This window comes from Myotis lucifugus, unplaced genomic scaffold (assembly GCF_000147115.1).
Source record: "Myotis lucifugus unplaced genomic scaffold, Myoluc2.0 scaffold_44, whole genome shotgun sequence".
NCBI lineage: Eukaryota > Metazoa > Chordata > Mammalia > Chiroptera > Vespertilionidae > Myotis > Myotis lucifugus.
Genome location: NW_005871092.1, coordinates 2,998,887 through 3,012,160, shown reverse-complemented (window position 1 = coordinate 3,012,160; position 13,274 = coordinate 2,998,887). Strand labels below are relative to the sequence as shown.

Here is a 13,274-nt window from a genome sequence, read left to right as displayed (position 1 = left end):
TGCTGGTGTGGAGAAAAGAAAGATCTGAGGACAGGCCCAGCTGGAGGCAGGGGGACAGGTCCGGAGCCCTTGGACGAAGGCAGTGGCAGTGGCAGTGGCATTGAAGGGAGGAGTACATACTGGAACGGGCCGGAAGCCTGGTTCTGAGCCTGGGCTCTTCAATCATTGGCTAGGGGACCCTGAACTACTAGTAGTTCCTTAATCCCTACCTACTTCACAGGGTTGTTGGAGGATTAAACGGAGTAACCGAGGAGGGAGAAGAGTGCCCTGTGAACCCTGCAGCGCAGCACGAGGAGCAGGAACACTGTGCCGCTCACTCACCCCCTGCACTGTCTCCTCAAAGACGCCTCATTGCTAGGAGACTTAAAGGGACGCTCCTGGGCACGTGAGGTTTCCCTGCTCACTTCACTTCTCTAACAGCTGAGTGGCCTTTGGTAAATCTGGACCTGGCTTTCTTTTCTATAAAACGAGAGAATTGGATTAGATGATCCCTAGGGTCCCTCCAGCTTGAAGTTCTGCAGTTGTGTTGTCTTATTCATCTCATGTCCCAACCTCCACGATAGTAATTATTTGTCACGTGAAAAATTACTGAAGGAAGGTTTTTCCATCTAAGAAAAAACAAACTAAGCTAATAAGTGGCTAACCCTGTAAAAAAAAAAAAAAGCCTGTGTTCCTTAACTGCCTTGAAGGGTCATATTAACATTCTCTGCTCAAAGACACATTTTTTTAATAAAAATTCAAAGGTATCTTCACTCCCCAAAATGTATAACATCTGGGCTCCTACATGGTTAAATTATCGTCGGCCTAGACATTTTTCTAAGAAAACAAAAAGATATGTCCACATAAAAACTTGCAAAGGAATGTTTATGCCAGCTTTATTTGTAATAGCCAAAAAAATGGGAACAACCTAAAATAATAGGCAAATGGATAGACAAGTTACAATATACGCATAGGATCAAACTTTTGATATATGCAAAATACACACAAAAAACACAGATGAACCTTAAAACCATTATGCTGAAAGAAACCCCAAAGAATGGGAGAAAATATTTGGAAATCATATATCTGATAATGGTCTAGTACAGCCGTGGGCAAACTATGGCCCGCGGGCGCGGATCCAGCCCATTTGAAATGAATAAAACTAAAAAAAAAAAAAAGACCGTACCCTTTTATGTAATGATGTTTACTTTGAATTTATATTAGTTCACACAAACACTCCATCCATGCTTTTGTTCCGGCCCTCCGGTCCAGTTTAAGAACCCATTGTGGCCCTCGAGTCAAAAAGTTTGCCCACCCCTGGTCTAGTATCTAGAATTTATAAAGAACTCTTACAGTTTCACAACAAAAAAAAAAACAATTAAAAAATGGACAAAGGATCTGAATAGATACTTTCCAAAGAAGATTGCAAAAGGCCGACAAACACATGAAAAGATGCTCAACAGCATTAGTCATTAGAGAAATACAAATCAAAGCCACAATAAGAGACCACTTTATACCAGCTAGGATGGCCATAATTAAAAACAAAGGAAAGTAGCAAGTGTTGGCAAGGTTGTGGAACAACTGGAACCCTTCTCATTCGTTGCTGGTGGGAATGTAAAATGGCACAGCCACTTTGAAAAACAGTAAAATTAAACATAGAGTTACCATGTGACTCAGCAATTTCACTCCAAGATATTCTATACCCAAAAGAATCGAAAACAGATGTCCAAGCAAACACTTGGACACAAATGTTCAGAGCAGCACTATTCACAATAGTCAAAAGGTAGAAACCCAAACCTATCAGTTGATAAATGGTTAAACAAAATGTGGTCTACCTATACAATGGAATATTATTCAGCAATAAAAAGGAATGAGTACTAATATATATTAGAACATAAATAAACCTTGAAAACATAAGTGAAAGAAAGCCTGATCCAAAAGGCCACGTATTTTATGACTCCATGTATATGAAATGTCCAGGCAAATCCTTAGAGATAAAAATCAGATTAGTGGTTGCCAGGGGCCAGGGGGAAGGCTGGAATGGGGAACACTGCTTAATGGGGACAGGGTTTCCTTTTGGGGTGACGCAAATGTTCTGGGACTAGAGGATGATAATGGTTGTACAACATTGTGAATGTACTTAAAACTACTGAATTACACTTTAAAATATTTAAAATGGTAAGTGTTATGCTATATGTATTTTGTCACAATTTTTAGAAATATTACTTCAAAAAAAAATCAGTATGCTGAAAGAAGCCAGGGCAAAAAAAAAGTAAGTACATACTGTGATTCCATTTGTATAAAATTCCAGAAAATGCTAACTCATCTACAGTGATAGAAAGCAGGTCAGTCGTTGCCTGAGGGGGAAGGGGTTAAGGGAAAGAGAGAAGGATAAATTATAAAAGGCAATGAAGAAACTTTCGGGGCTGATAAAAAAATATCTATAAGCTTGATTGTTTGATGGATGCTTTAAACACGCATAGCTTAGTATATTTCAACTATGCCTCTGTAAACAGACAAAAACATTGTTTAAATTATCATTGGACCTCTAAACTCTTAGACTTCTTAAATGTCTAATCAAAATACACCGAGGAACTTGACTGTAAATTCTTTCACAGGTCAAAAGCAAACAATCCTTTCCTGATTTATGGATTCTATTAAGTCAGTTTTTTTTACATACCGTGGTTTCTTGAAGCAAAAGAACACCTGTAACAATGTCTGCTAAGACCGTTCAACAAGTACGCCCGGTGGAGACTGAGCGAGCTTGATGTGGCCATGTTTCAAGTCAGGAATTCTTCTTGCTATTAATAGGAACCCAGGACACTTTAAATCATTGCTGATTCCTGGTTTTCTGAATTGGTTCAGAAATGGTCTGGTAGGACTTGGCAGACACTCGCTTTGCAAATCAAACTATCATATCTGTTATTATTTTAGCACATGCTGAGAGGATTATAAGTGTTTATATACTCTCAGTGAGCATCAAATTCAGATCTTGCCTAACATGCCTAACAAGCAGAGTCAGACAGTGAATCGATGCCAGAGTCAGATTTGCTCGTGGAATTTAAATTGGGATATGGATTTCACGTTAAACCAAAAGGCGTGCTTACATTACAGAAAAAAAAGGGGGGTAGGACCCAAAAAAATGGTTTTAATTGGATTGCTTAGTTTGTCTCAAATTAAATTTTACCTACTTTCAAAGTTATTTCAGCAATTTTTTTCTGTACTTTTTTTGTAAATGATGGGTTCTATAGAAATTATTTTGAGGACACAGATATTTACATAAAAATGATATTTACCTAACATTCTCCCATCCCAGCCCCACCCCACCAGTTCTTTCATAAATACTATTTCTTACCTTTGTTGGGTCCTTAAACGTTTGTGACTTGATATGCTCATCTGTAAAATGGGGAAAATAACAGCCCTTACCTCAGGATTATTGTTGGATTAAATGAATTATACGTAAAGTGCTCAGGATAGTAGAGGGCACACAGGAAGCACTCAATGAATGTTCATTGTTACTCACTTTATATGATTGTTCCCTTTTACAGATGAGAACACTGAGGCTTGGGATTAGTGGAGGCAAAGCTGAATCTGGAACACAGAGCTTGGCTGCTCCTGATTCTTTTCACTACTCCACACCACCTTCCCCCATACATATTTTCTGCATGAAAATAAAAGCACCAATCTGGAAGAGGCAAAAATAGCTGTGTAACTTAAATCTAAAAAGCATGAACAAACTGGTAGTCACAGACCAGCTCCGGGACTCAGCAAGTTTAGGCTCCCGGGCAAGTCATCAGTCATTTTTAAAGTCAGCCTCATGTCGTGATTTTGAAAAGGAAAATAAAGGGTTTTTGCAAACAGTGGACATAGTTTCGAGAGGATGCCAAAAAATTGTGTGAGCTAGCAAAAATTACATTAGCATCCACTCACTGCCACCAGCATTAAGAGGGATTTATATTAACTTGATATGGACATTAAAAAATACTGCAGCTCGTGACAGAATGCCTGCCGTAGAGGTTAAGTAGGAAGTGAATGGCCCATCAGTTAAGTTCCTATTAAGTCGGGACTAGAAAAATCCAGAAGCTCCAGATATATGCACAGGCTGGTGCAATACAACATATTTTCAAGGCTATCAGATTTAAACTATTTATCCATTCTAACATGATATTTAGTTATCATTTAAGTTCCATATATTTCATCCAAGGGGCTTTTTCAGAATACGGTCAAATTAAAATACAAAACCACTAGATGAAAGTTTGTTGGGAAACAGAATATTCAGAGGGTCTCACGGCATCTCTCCCAAAGACGACTTACTAATCACAAAAAAAGAGATGTCCCACTATGAAAGAGAGACGGGGTGGTGACCACATTGACCAAAGGAACAAACAGTGGAACACACATCACCTGTTGCATACCATTACCAAAATGGTTAATCTGAACTGGTCATGAGGAAACGACAGTCACATCCAGATCATGGCTCATTCTACAAGACAACTAATCTGGAATCTTCGGTCATGAAGAACAGAAAAAGGCGGGTATACTTGCTAAATTAGAAGAGATACCGTAAACAAATGCAAGACCAGGTTGTTGTTTTTAAATAGCTATATGAGACATTTTTAGAACAATTTGAAAAAGTTAGAAATCTAGTGTTCATTAGAAAAAATTATTTAAGTAAGATTAATTTCCTTAGCTATGATAACAGAATTAGGGTGATGCCACTTACTCTCACGTAGTTGGAGGAGCGGAGTGTGATGCTCGGATTGCTTGGCAGGATGGCACAGAGCAGGAGATGTCCTGGGAAGACCCAGTCTACCGCCACCTGCACAAAAACCTATCGGGGGGCCTTGGCTGGTGTGGCTCAGTGGGTTGGGTGTCCCCCTGTGAACTGAAAGGTTGCCGGTTCGATTTGCTGGTCAGGGCACATGCCCAGGTTTCAGGCTCAATCCCTGGTAGGGGGCATGCAGGAGGCAGCTGGTCTATGTTTCTCTCTCTCCCTCACTTCCTCTCTTGCTAAAAATAAACTATTGTTTTTAAAAAAAAAAAAAAACCTACGAGGGGTTAGGGAGGTGAAAATAACAGAGCCAAGGATGCTTTTTGTAATCCCCTTGAGGGATCTGAACAGACTAGAGCCCATGGTCAAATAGTTTAAGAATGTTCTCCATTTCACTGTCCCCTGTGTCCAGGCAGACAAAAGTCTAGCAGAAACGTAATAGACAGAAAGATGAGGATTCCCATCCCAGCCTGACCACGGCCTTGCTGTGTGACCTTGAACAATTCACTTGTCTTCTATGATGCTCATTTGCCTTACGGAGAAGTATAGGAGGGCGGGGCTCAAGCAGCTCTCAGATGCATTCCAGGCCTGAAATCTAAAATGCTAACGTAATGGGCAGTTGAGCCTTAAAGACAGTACAATACCAATATGAAATGTCTATTCCTATTTTTTTTCCTAAAAATGCAGTTTTCTTTTCTCTGATTATAAAGTTAATGGAAAGAAACAGAAAGCTTTTAAAAAGACAACCACTATAGCTGCACCACCTAGAATTAGAACCACTGTTAACATCTTTATATTTGTTCTTTAGATGTTTTTTTCCAGGCTTTGCAGGCACCTGTATAGACAACCATACACATTAAAAAACAAAAAACAAAAACACATAGATCCCTGTGGGCATGCTGCATGTGATTATTTTTAGTTAACAGTATTATATGGTTTATGTCCCATATTAATAAATATAAGGTAACAGAATTGTCCTAATGAGCTGAATAGTACACACTGTTATTATACATGCAAATGATTTATTTTCTCAACTGAGGACCATTTAGGTGATTTTTAATTTTTGCTCTTCTAGACAATGCTGCAACAAATAGTCTTATGTATGTAACTTAAAGTCTATAAATAAGATTTAATCACACAACCCATCCCCATTTTATGCAGAAGGCTCTAAAAAATCTCTTAAAAAGCAAATCAAGGCTCTCCGGGTCGCCTGGCAATCGGCTCTCCGGGTCGCCTGGCAATCGGTGACCGTTACCCCGGGAGGACGCAGGGGCTGGATTAGGAAGGTTAATTGGCTTGTCAGGTCACCACTCCAATCAAGGTTTTCTTGTCCTCTCTGCCCTTTTGTCAGAAACCCAATAATTAATTTAGAGCAAAGGTGTCCCTTTGACACTTGCCAATATCAGGCAGATCCTAAATCATCCTATTCGATAATGAATTTTAAATAAACCAAAAGAAGTACCTTTAGAATATACACAACCTTGTCCACTCCTTCAGGGTCATGACACTGGGGGTCAGGTTGGAGGGCAGATCTATTAAGGGCCAAAAACAAATTTGTGAGAGGATCTACAGACAAGTTGCAAAACTGAAAAGTATTAAGATGTCCAGACCGCAGTGAGTGGAGGCTTCCAGGTTTGGGCTAGAAGTGGGAAGTGGCAACTGATAACTGATGGGTCTTTACTGTGATGGAGAAAAAGCAGGTGCAAAGTAAGGGCAGCAGCAAATGGCCTCGTGCATCCTTAAAGCAAATACCCACATTAAAAGAAGGGCAAAGTGGCGTGAAAACTATCTTTATGGGGTGACAACCACCCCCCAGCCCATGCGTGACCCTCAGCCTTTTGTTTCTGAACACATGGAAAGATTTATTCAGCAAACCGAGCTACAAGTTATTAACACCTCCTCATGCAAGTTGCCTAACGGCTCCCTTTTTGCTCATAAAACACATTCAAAGCAACGTGTACTATCTCCCTGATGGATGTGCTGTCAGTGAGTGGGAAAAGTTGCCTTGTAAACCATCAAGGGGACTTATTTCTCTTAGGAACATAGGAAAGAGGAGGATCGATTGACTTGGCCGTAACTCCCGCTGCTGTAAAGACTTTATCACAGGCCCTGGCTGGTTAGCTCAGTTGGTTAGATCATTGTCCCCATACACCAAAGTTGCAGGCTCAGTCAAGGCACATGCCCAAGTTGCGGGCTCGATCTCCAGTGTGGGGCATGCAGGAGGCAGCCGAATCATGATTCTCTCTCATCATTGATGTTTCTATCTTTCTCTCCCTTTCCCTTCCTCTCTGAAATCAATAAAAATATATATTTTTTAAAAGACTTTATCACAGGCCCTGGCTGGTTAGCTCAGTTGGTTAGATCATTGTCCCCATACACCAAAGTTGCAGGCTCGATCCCCAGTGAGGGCACATATAAGAAGCAACCAATAAATGCATAAGCAAGTGGAACAACAAACTGATGTCTGTCTCTTTCTCTCTATTGCTTTCTTCTTCCTCTCTCTCTCTCTTTCTCTCTCTCTCAAATCAATCAATAAAAAAAGACTTTATCATATTAGAATATGCATCATATCCAAAATACACAAATAAAATATTGGAGGGTGCAAGGGTCCTTCCCTTCCACCTCTTTCTCAAACAGCTGGCAGTGATGACTTGTCCCCAGACTCGTTGTCTGTAAATGTCAAAGGCTGAAACCTTAGTTGGGTGGAATTTAAACGGTGACCACCCACCGAGCCAGGCAAAATATCAGCCCACCGCCAACACCCCCTCGGCGGTGTTGGAAACCAAATTCACATTCCTGATTCAAAAATGTGCCTATTTAATTAAAGTCAGGATTTCCCAGTCTTCTTACTGGTGGGAACAAGCAGGATCAGGTTTCCAGGATAACACACATATCACCAAGATCCGACCAGGTTCATTACCCAGAAAGTGAAATGCCATAAACTCCTTTCCACAAACCACTAATTACCGTCTTTGCTCTGACTCTGGAATACGGATCACTTTACATTCTGCAAGACTTTTCAACAGGCTCTTCTAAACACAGCTACCAGTCACTCACACCAGCTGTGGCTGCACAGCCACTTTCCCTGTTAAAATACACAAAATCCTATCAGTGAGACCATCCCAAACAAGATAATTACTGTGGCAGGAAATGAAAATCAGATGAAGTGGGGTTTTTGTGGCACAGGAAACCCCTTCAGGCTTTTGTCTGGCAGGGGGACCGGCTGATGAAGGGAGAAGGGAGCCCTGATTCTGAATTTGTCATTGGAGTTTTAACTCCGCTATCTCAAGCTGCTTCTTCCAGTCTTACTTTCCATGTTCAGTTCAGTCCATTTCATTCTATCCCTTGATTAGACCCCGGTTCCCAACACTGTGTGGATTCTTGTTTATCAAAGCTGTGGATGGCACTACATTAGTTTGTCCCCTGGAGGATTAGCTGTTGTGGGCAGAGAAGAAATATTAGTTTAACTGGAATCAAAAACCTACAGCCGCAAGAAAAAGAAATCAGAGAGAGAGAGAGACAGAGGAAGAAAGAAACTGGATAATGTGGGATCATTTCACTGTGAGTCGATCCTGGTGGGGTTTCTTTCCCCCCTGGTAACTCTAAGGAAAGACAAAGAGATCCTAACCGATCAGAGTTCACATTCCAACTGGGCTTTTAAAATTATGAATTTGATAAATTGCTCAGGAGGGAGCAAAAGAGTAAGTGATAAAAGAATAAAATGGGTGATCAAGTTTTTCTTCTTTTCTTTCCCTATAGCTCTGGCATTGGACCAGCCCTGTGTACACCATATGTATAGTCATTTACCATGACGAATGGGAATAATGTACTACATTTCATAATACTGATCTCTTTGGACATGTCAGAAAAACTCATAACTGGATGGCTACACTTACTATCTAAAAATACTTAGCACAACAAACCCTCAAGCACAATTTCCTTTAAAAAAAAAAAACCCTTAAAAGACTTTCTAGAGAAGCAAAGAAAGTTTGCAGAATGCTAAAAACCCACCCTCTCTCCTTCGCTGTTTTGGGGAACCGCTTAATCCTTTCAGATGTTTTCTCCTGCTGAATGCTTGTCTTACGTGCAGTTTAAGATGGTATTTAAAATTGTCAAAATTCCTTCCACAATTGTATCCCTGTTTCCCCTAAAAACGGACTCAAACTGATGTTAGAAACTGGCACAGATGTTAGAAATTCCATCCTTTTTCCAGAAACGGACTGAGTATGAGTGAGGTAATATCCCTTTTGGCAAATTCTTATTTCCTCCCTAATTCTGGATGTAATTGTCAGCATGTCCATCAAAGTGGGTGGACATCACACACAACTCGCCTGCATATCGCTCCATAAGAGATACGTGGAGATCTTTCCAAATGTGGAATGTCTGCAAAAATTCTCTGCAATCAGTGACTACTTGTAATATTTTCTATTCTGAATCGAGGAGAGCACTTTGCTCTGAAAACACAGTCAGCAAAACACAGTCGGCCAGTGTAACTAACGCCATGCGGAAGACCATAAACTTGAGAAATTAAAGCTGGATTTATATCTCCATAAGTCACAAACACAGGCCGGTGACAAGAGCTAGCAAATGCTAACCCAAAACTTTTTCAATTTTTATAATTCATTTTTATTCATTGCTTATCGAAATAATCTGGAAAGGGAAAAAGTAAGTCGTCTACACTCAAACTAAATATGCAACCTGATGTCACACATTAGCCAGAAATATTTTGCTGCAAATCAAATAATTTCAGAAAAATCACCTATGTGGTCACCTCATGGAAGGTGTGTGTGCTTGTTTGGTTAATTTTCACCATGAGTTAGTGGTACGTTTAGTAGTTGCATTTGACAATTGTCGTCAACATTTCACGCAGAATTGAATAGCCCTGCTTTCATTGTGGAGAGATTTTTAAAATGTATAACCTAAGGTTCCACTTTCTGATGTTCATCAAGGTTAATAAATAACTTCTTATAAACCAGAACTAGGTTTGATTTCAAAGCACAAAATTAAAATGTAAAATACTTTTGAAAATGTGAATGCTTACGAAGATAAATCCTTAAAAAGCATTCACCGAAACACACGGCTCCATGTTATCTTACTTTCTGCTAATACGGAGAATATATTGTAAGCCCTCAAATTATTCTGATTTTCTAAACTCATCCCAAATCTCCTCTCGAAGTATTATTTATATTTCCTGTTGCCCAAGTGGCTGACATAATGCTTTACATTTTGTGCAATAATATCTCCACAGTGGCCAACTTAGAGAATGCACATTTAAAACAAAGACCCCACAAGATATGAGCTATGCGAATCTGAACATCGCTGACAGTCTTTATCGGTAATGCCAATATTGGCCAGGAGTCTGGGGTTAACAAGAGCAGAAAGATCATGGACTATTCTTGATGAAAACCAAGAATGCAATAATAAGAAAACTAAATGTCCCCGAGTAGAACAAAAGTACTCCACAGAAATTAACTTTCAATGCAATCGTCCTAAGTACTGAGACTGGCTTTCATAAAACAAACACCAAAACCAGTCTCATTATTATTAGTCATAAACCCCAAATCACCTTTGTATAGAAAAACCTTGAAAGTTAAGTGCACAATATCATTATTCATCGTGCTACCGCATGTGTTTATCGACATAAAGGTAATATACCACAGTTCTCTTAAGGCCAAATACAATGTTTGTGAATGGGAACCAATTTTTATTATGAGCATGATGATTATTTCACCAGGTCATTGACTTTACCCCAAATGAAAGCCGTTATTACTGAAAATAGGTAAACCTGGACAATAGGACGTACCGAGACATTTTGAAGTGAAACATTTCTTGTAATCCTTAAACGCTGTGCGATATGAAGACTGATATTTTCATCACTGTGAAAGAGGTCCTAGCTTCCCCTCTTATAAATTACATAACAACCTCACTAACATAACTAGAAAAAAATACGGGTCCCACAACAAAACTTATTTCATATTTGATCCACTGGAGAAGTGCATCCAAAGCTCTAGTTCACAAAATTCCGAATCAAGAGGCCAACAGCTCCTTGCTTGGCTGAGGGCAACCTCCCCACTACATTTTCTCAAAGATGGCTGGTGCAAACAGCGCCTCATAACTACAGAAAAATGGTTGCTCAGATTAAATTATGCAAACGTAGTTTCAAAATAACACGCTCAAGTTTCAGCGCACTCAAGGTGGACCTGCAAAGCATTTGCCACGTTACGCCTGGTCCCAGCGGAATCTCTGTGGGTACCGAGGGGAGCGCAAACCCCAAATCATCCTTATATAGAAAGACCTTGAAAGAGAAGCGCACAAATATCAAATCCCACGGGCACACTCCCTGGCCTGGTCCTGGCTCCTGCCCTGATCTGTCAAACCAGGCGAGCTGTCAGGCGCTGCTTGAGGTCTCCATCCTCCACTTCTGGCAGGAGAGGCCATCTTTGAAAAGCCCACGTTCATCTTTTCAAAGTAAGATATTCCAGATACAGAATTTCCAAAATGGAGATGAATTTACAGGGTAAATTATTTAGCATACGCAGTCACTGAAATACACGTTAAACGATCCATTTTTGACAAAATGGCATATATTTTCAACCTGGGAACATTTCATCATCAGACACCCATCTACGAAGACTTTTCTGTGAGCATAAAACTCCTAGTTTTGTTTTGTGTGTTTTTTTCTAATTAAATGTAAACGGTAGAAAAGTTCAGGGTGATTACAACACTAAAGCAAATTCAATAAATTTAATGTGCAGCCTAATCTTAAGCCACAAAATATTAGCCCGGCAAGAAGCACATTAGATGTTTTCGAATTAATAATTGGTCAATTAAGTATCTTTTTTTTTTTTAGTAAGTGAACTTTAAGTTTTAAACATGTTTTCCTCTATTGGTTTATAATTATAGTAAAGACTAAAGAGAAAATTTAAATAATGATGTACATAAGCTGTCAATCATATTTAGTCTTACTGAAACAATCTGCAAAACAATAGGAAGAGAATGACAATATAAAACATTTTCATTTTTTATGTAGTTGGAAAGTTGCTAGCTGCTGAGTTATATAAAAGTTAAAGTAAAAAGTGTCCTAAATGGAGCTTTGTGTTCTGCTAGTCAAAATAACGGGAACCATTTTGTTCTGAAATATACCAGCGTTTTTAGACGTCAAACTTGAATTTTCACTATCCTTTCTATTACATAAATCAGCCTTAACCACCACAGTTAAGTACCACTTACTTCCATTTACATCCCATCACTGGTTATTTCTCTTCCTACATTTAAGAAAGTTTATGTAACTCAAAGCATCCATGCAGCAGCGCTGGAAAAGACGCCTGCTCTGTTGCAGAAGGTTGGCTTTGCTGTGCTTGTGTGTACATCTCCAGTTTCGACAATGTCGCCCAAGCTCGCATCATTCAGGTTTCGCTCTACTTCTGACACTAGCTTGGAGGACTTCGCTAGAAGCTGAGGGTTTGAAACCCCCAGGAGAACAGATATCCTTCCAACAAACCAACCTTCTAGGCCTCACACTGTGGAATAAAGCCTCAAAAGAAGTAACACAACGTCCCCGCGGGGCTTTTATGTCCCCGCGTGGGCAGAAAGGGTGTCTGCGGCCTGTGGACCACCCTAACCTGCTCGCGCGCGGGGAAGGCCGCTGAAGAGGGACCACCCGGGGCGCACGGGCCGGAATCGCGAGATGCTAACTTTAATGGAAAACGGTTGCGCCACTGAGAACTGCTCGCAAGGGCCTTCTTGCAAAGTGTAAACACGTCTTGCGGGGCAAAGCAAAACGTGTTGTTTACAAACCCTCGCCGCCCTTTGCACCCAGGGCCGCTGGTCGCCTTCAGAGGCACCATCGAGAGCGCCTTCTTGGTGGCGGCATGTCACTTGCACACGCTCACGCGCGGCTCTCCATACGTTCCGGCGGCCTCTTGGGACCAGAAAGATGAAATAGAGCCTCTGGTCCATGTCCCCCTAATTTGGGCTATTTTAGTTCAAAATATCCAGTGACATCCCTGAAGAGGAGCAAAGGGGGATAAAGAAAACCAAAGTTACTTTCCCTGAATAACTAGGCTTCCGTGTCCCCAACCTCACGAACAGCCAGAATGACGCCGACTCCGCAGGGAAACGGGCAGGAGAACTTCAAACGCACGGGCGGCCCGGCCAAGTGGAGCAGGGACTGGGGAGGGGAAGCCACGGAAGGGGGCGTCCGGGATGCGTTCCCCAGCGCACCCCGCTCGCTGCTCTTACTTTTGGATGATCTGGGGTAGGCCGGCGGGGGGCGGAGGCGGCGGCTGCATCCCTCGCGGGCCCGGGCTGGAGGCGCCGGGGCACCGGGCACGCTGCGGGCATCTCTGTCCGGTGGCTCGGAGCCGCTGGGGTCCGCGTCCTGGCTCATGGCTGCGGCCGGCACCCGGTGAGGCAGGAGAGCTGTCCCGGCTCGCGGCGAGAAGAGCGCACGCGAGGGGCGGCCCCGGGACACGGGCGCTCACTGGTCGGGGTCCCCGGTGCCCAGTCCCCTTGTCCTTTCCCG

General features: G+C 41.5%; 1 protein-coding gene across 1 annotated transcript in view; it reads right to left on the bottom strand.

Moving 5' to 3' along the window:
• RBM20 (RNA binding motif protein 20) overlaps positions 1-13,274 on the bottom strand; it is a 177,798-nt gene that overhangs the window by 163,700 nt on the left and 824 nt on the right. The window contains 2 exon segments of the mRNA XM_023753341.1: positions 12,992-13,055; positions 13,058-13,180. Of these exon segments, the coding sequence (XP_023609109.1) occupies positions 12,992-13,055; positions 13,058-13,180 (187 nt within the window).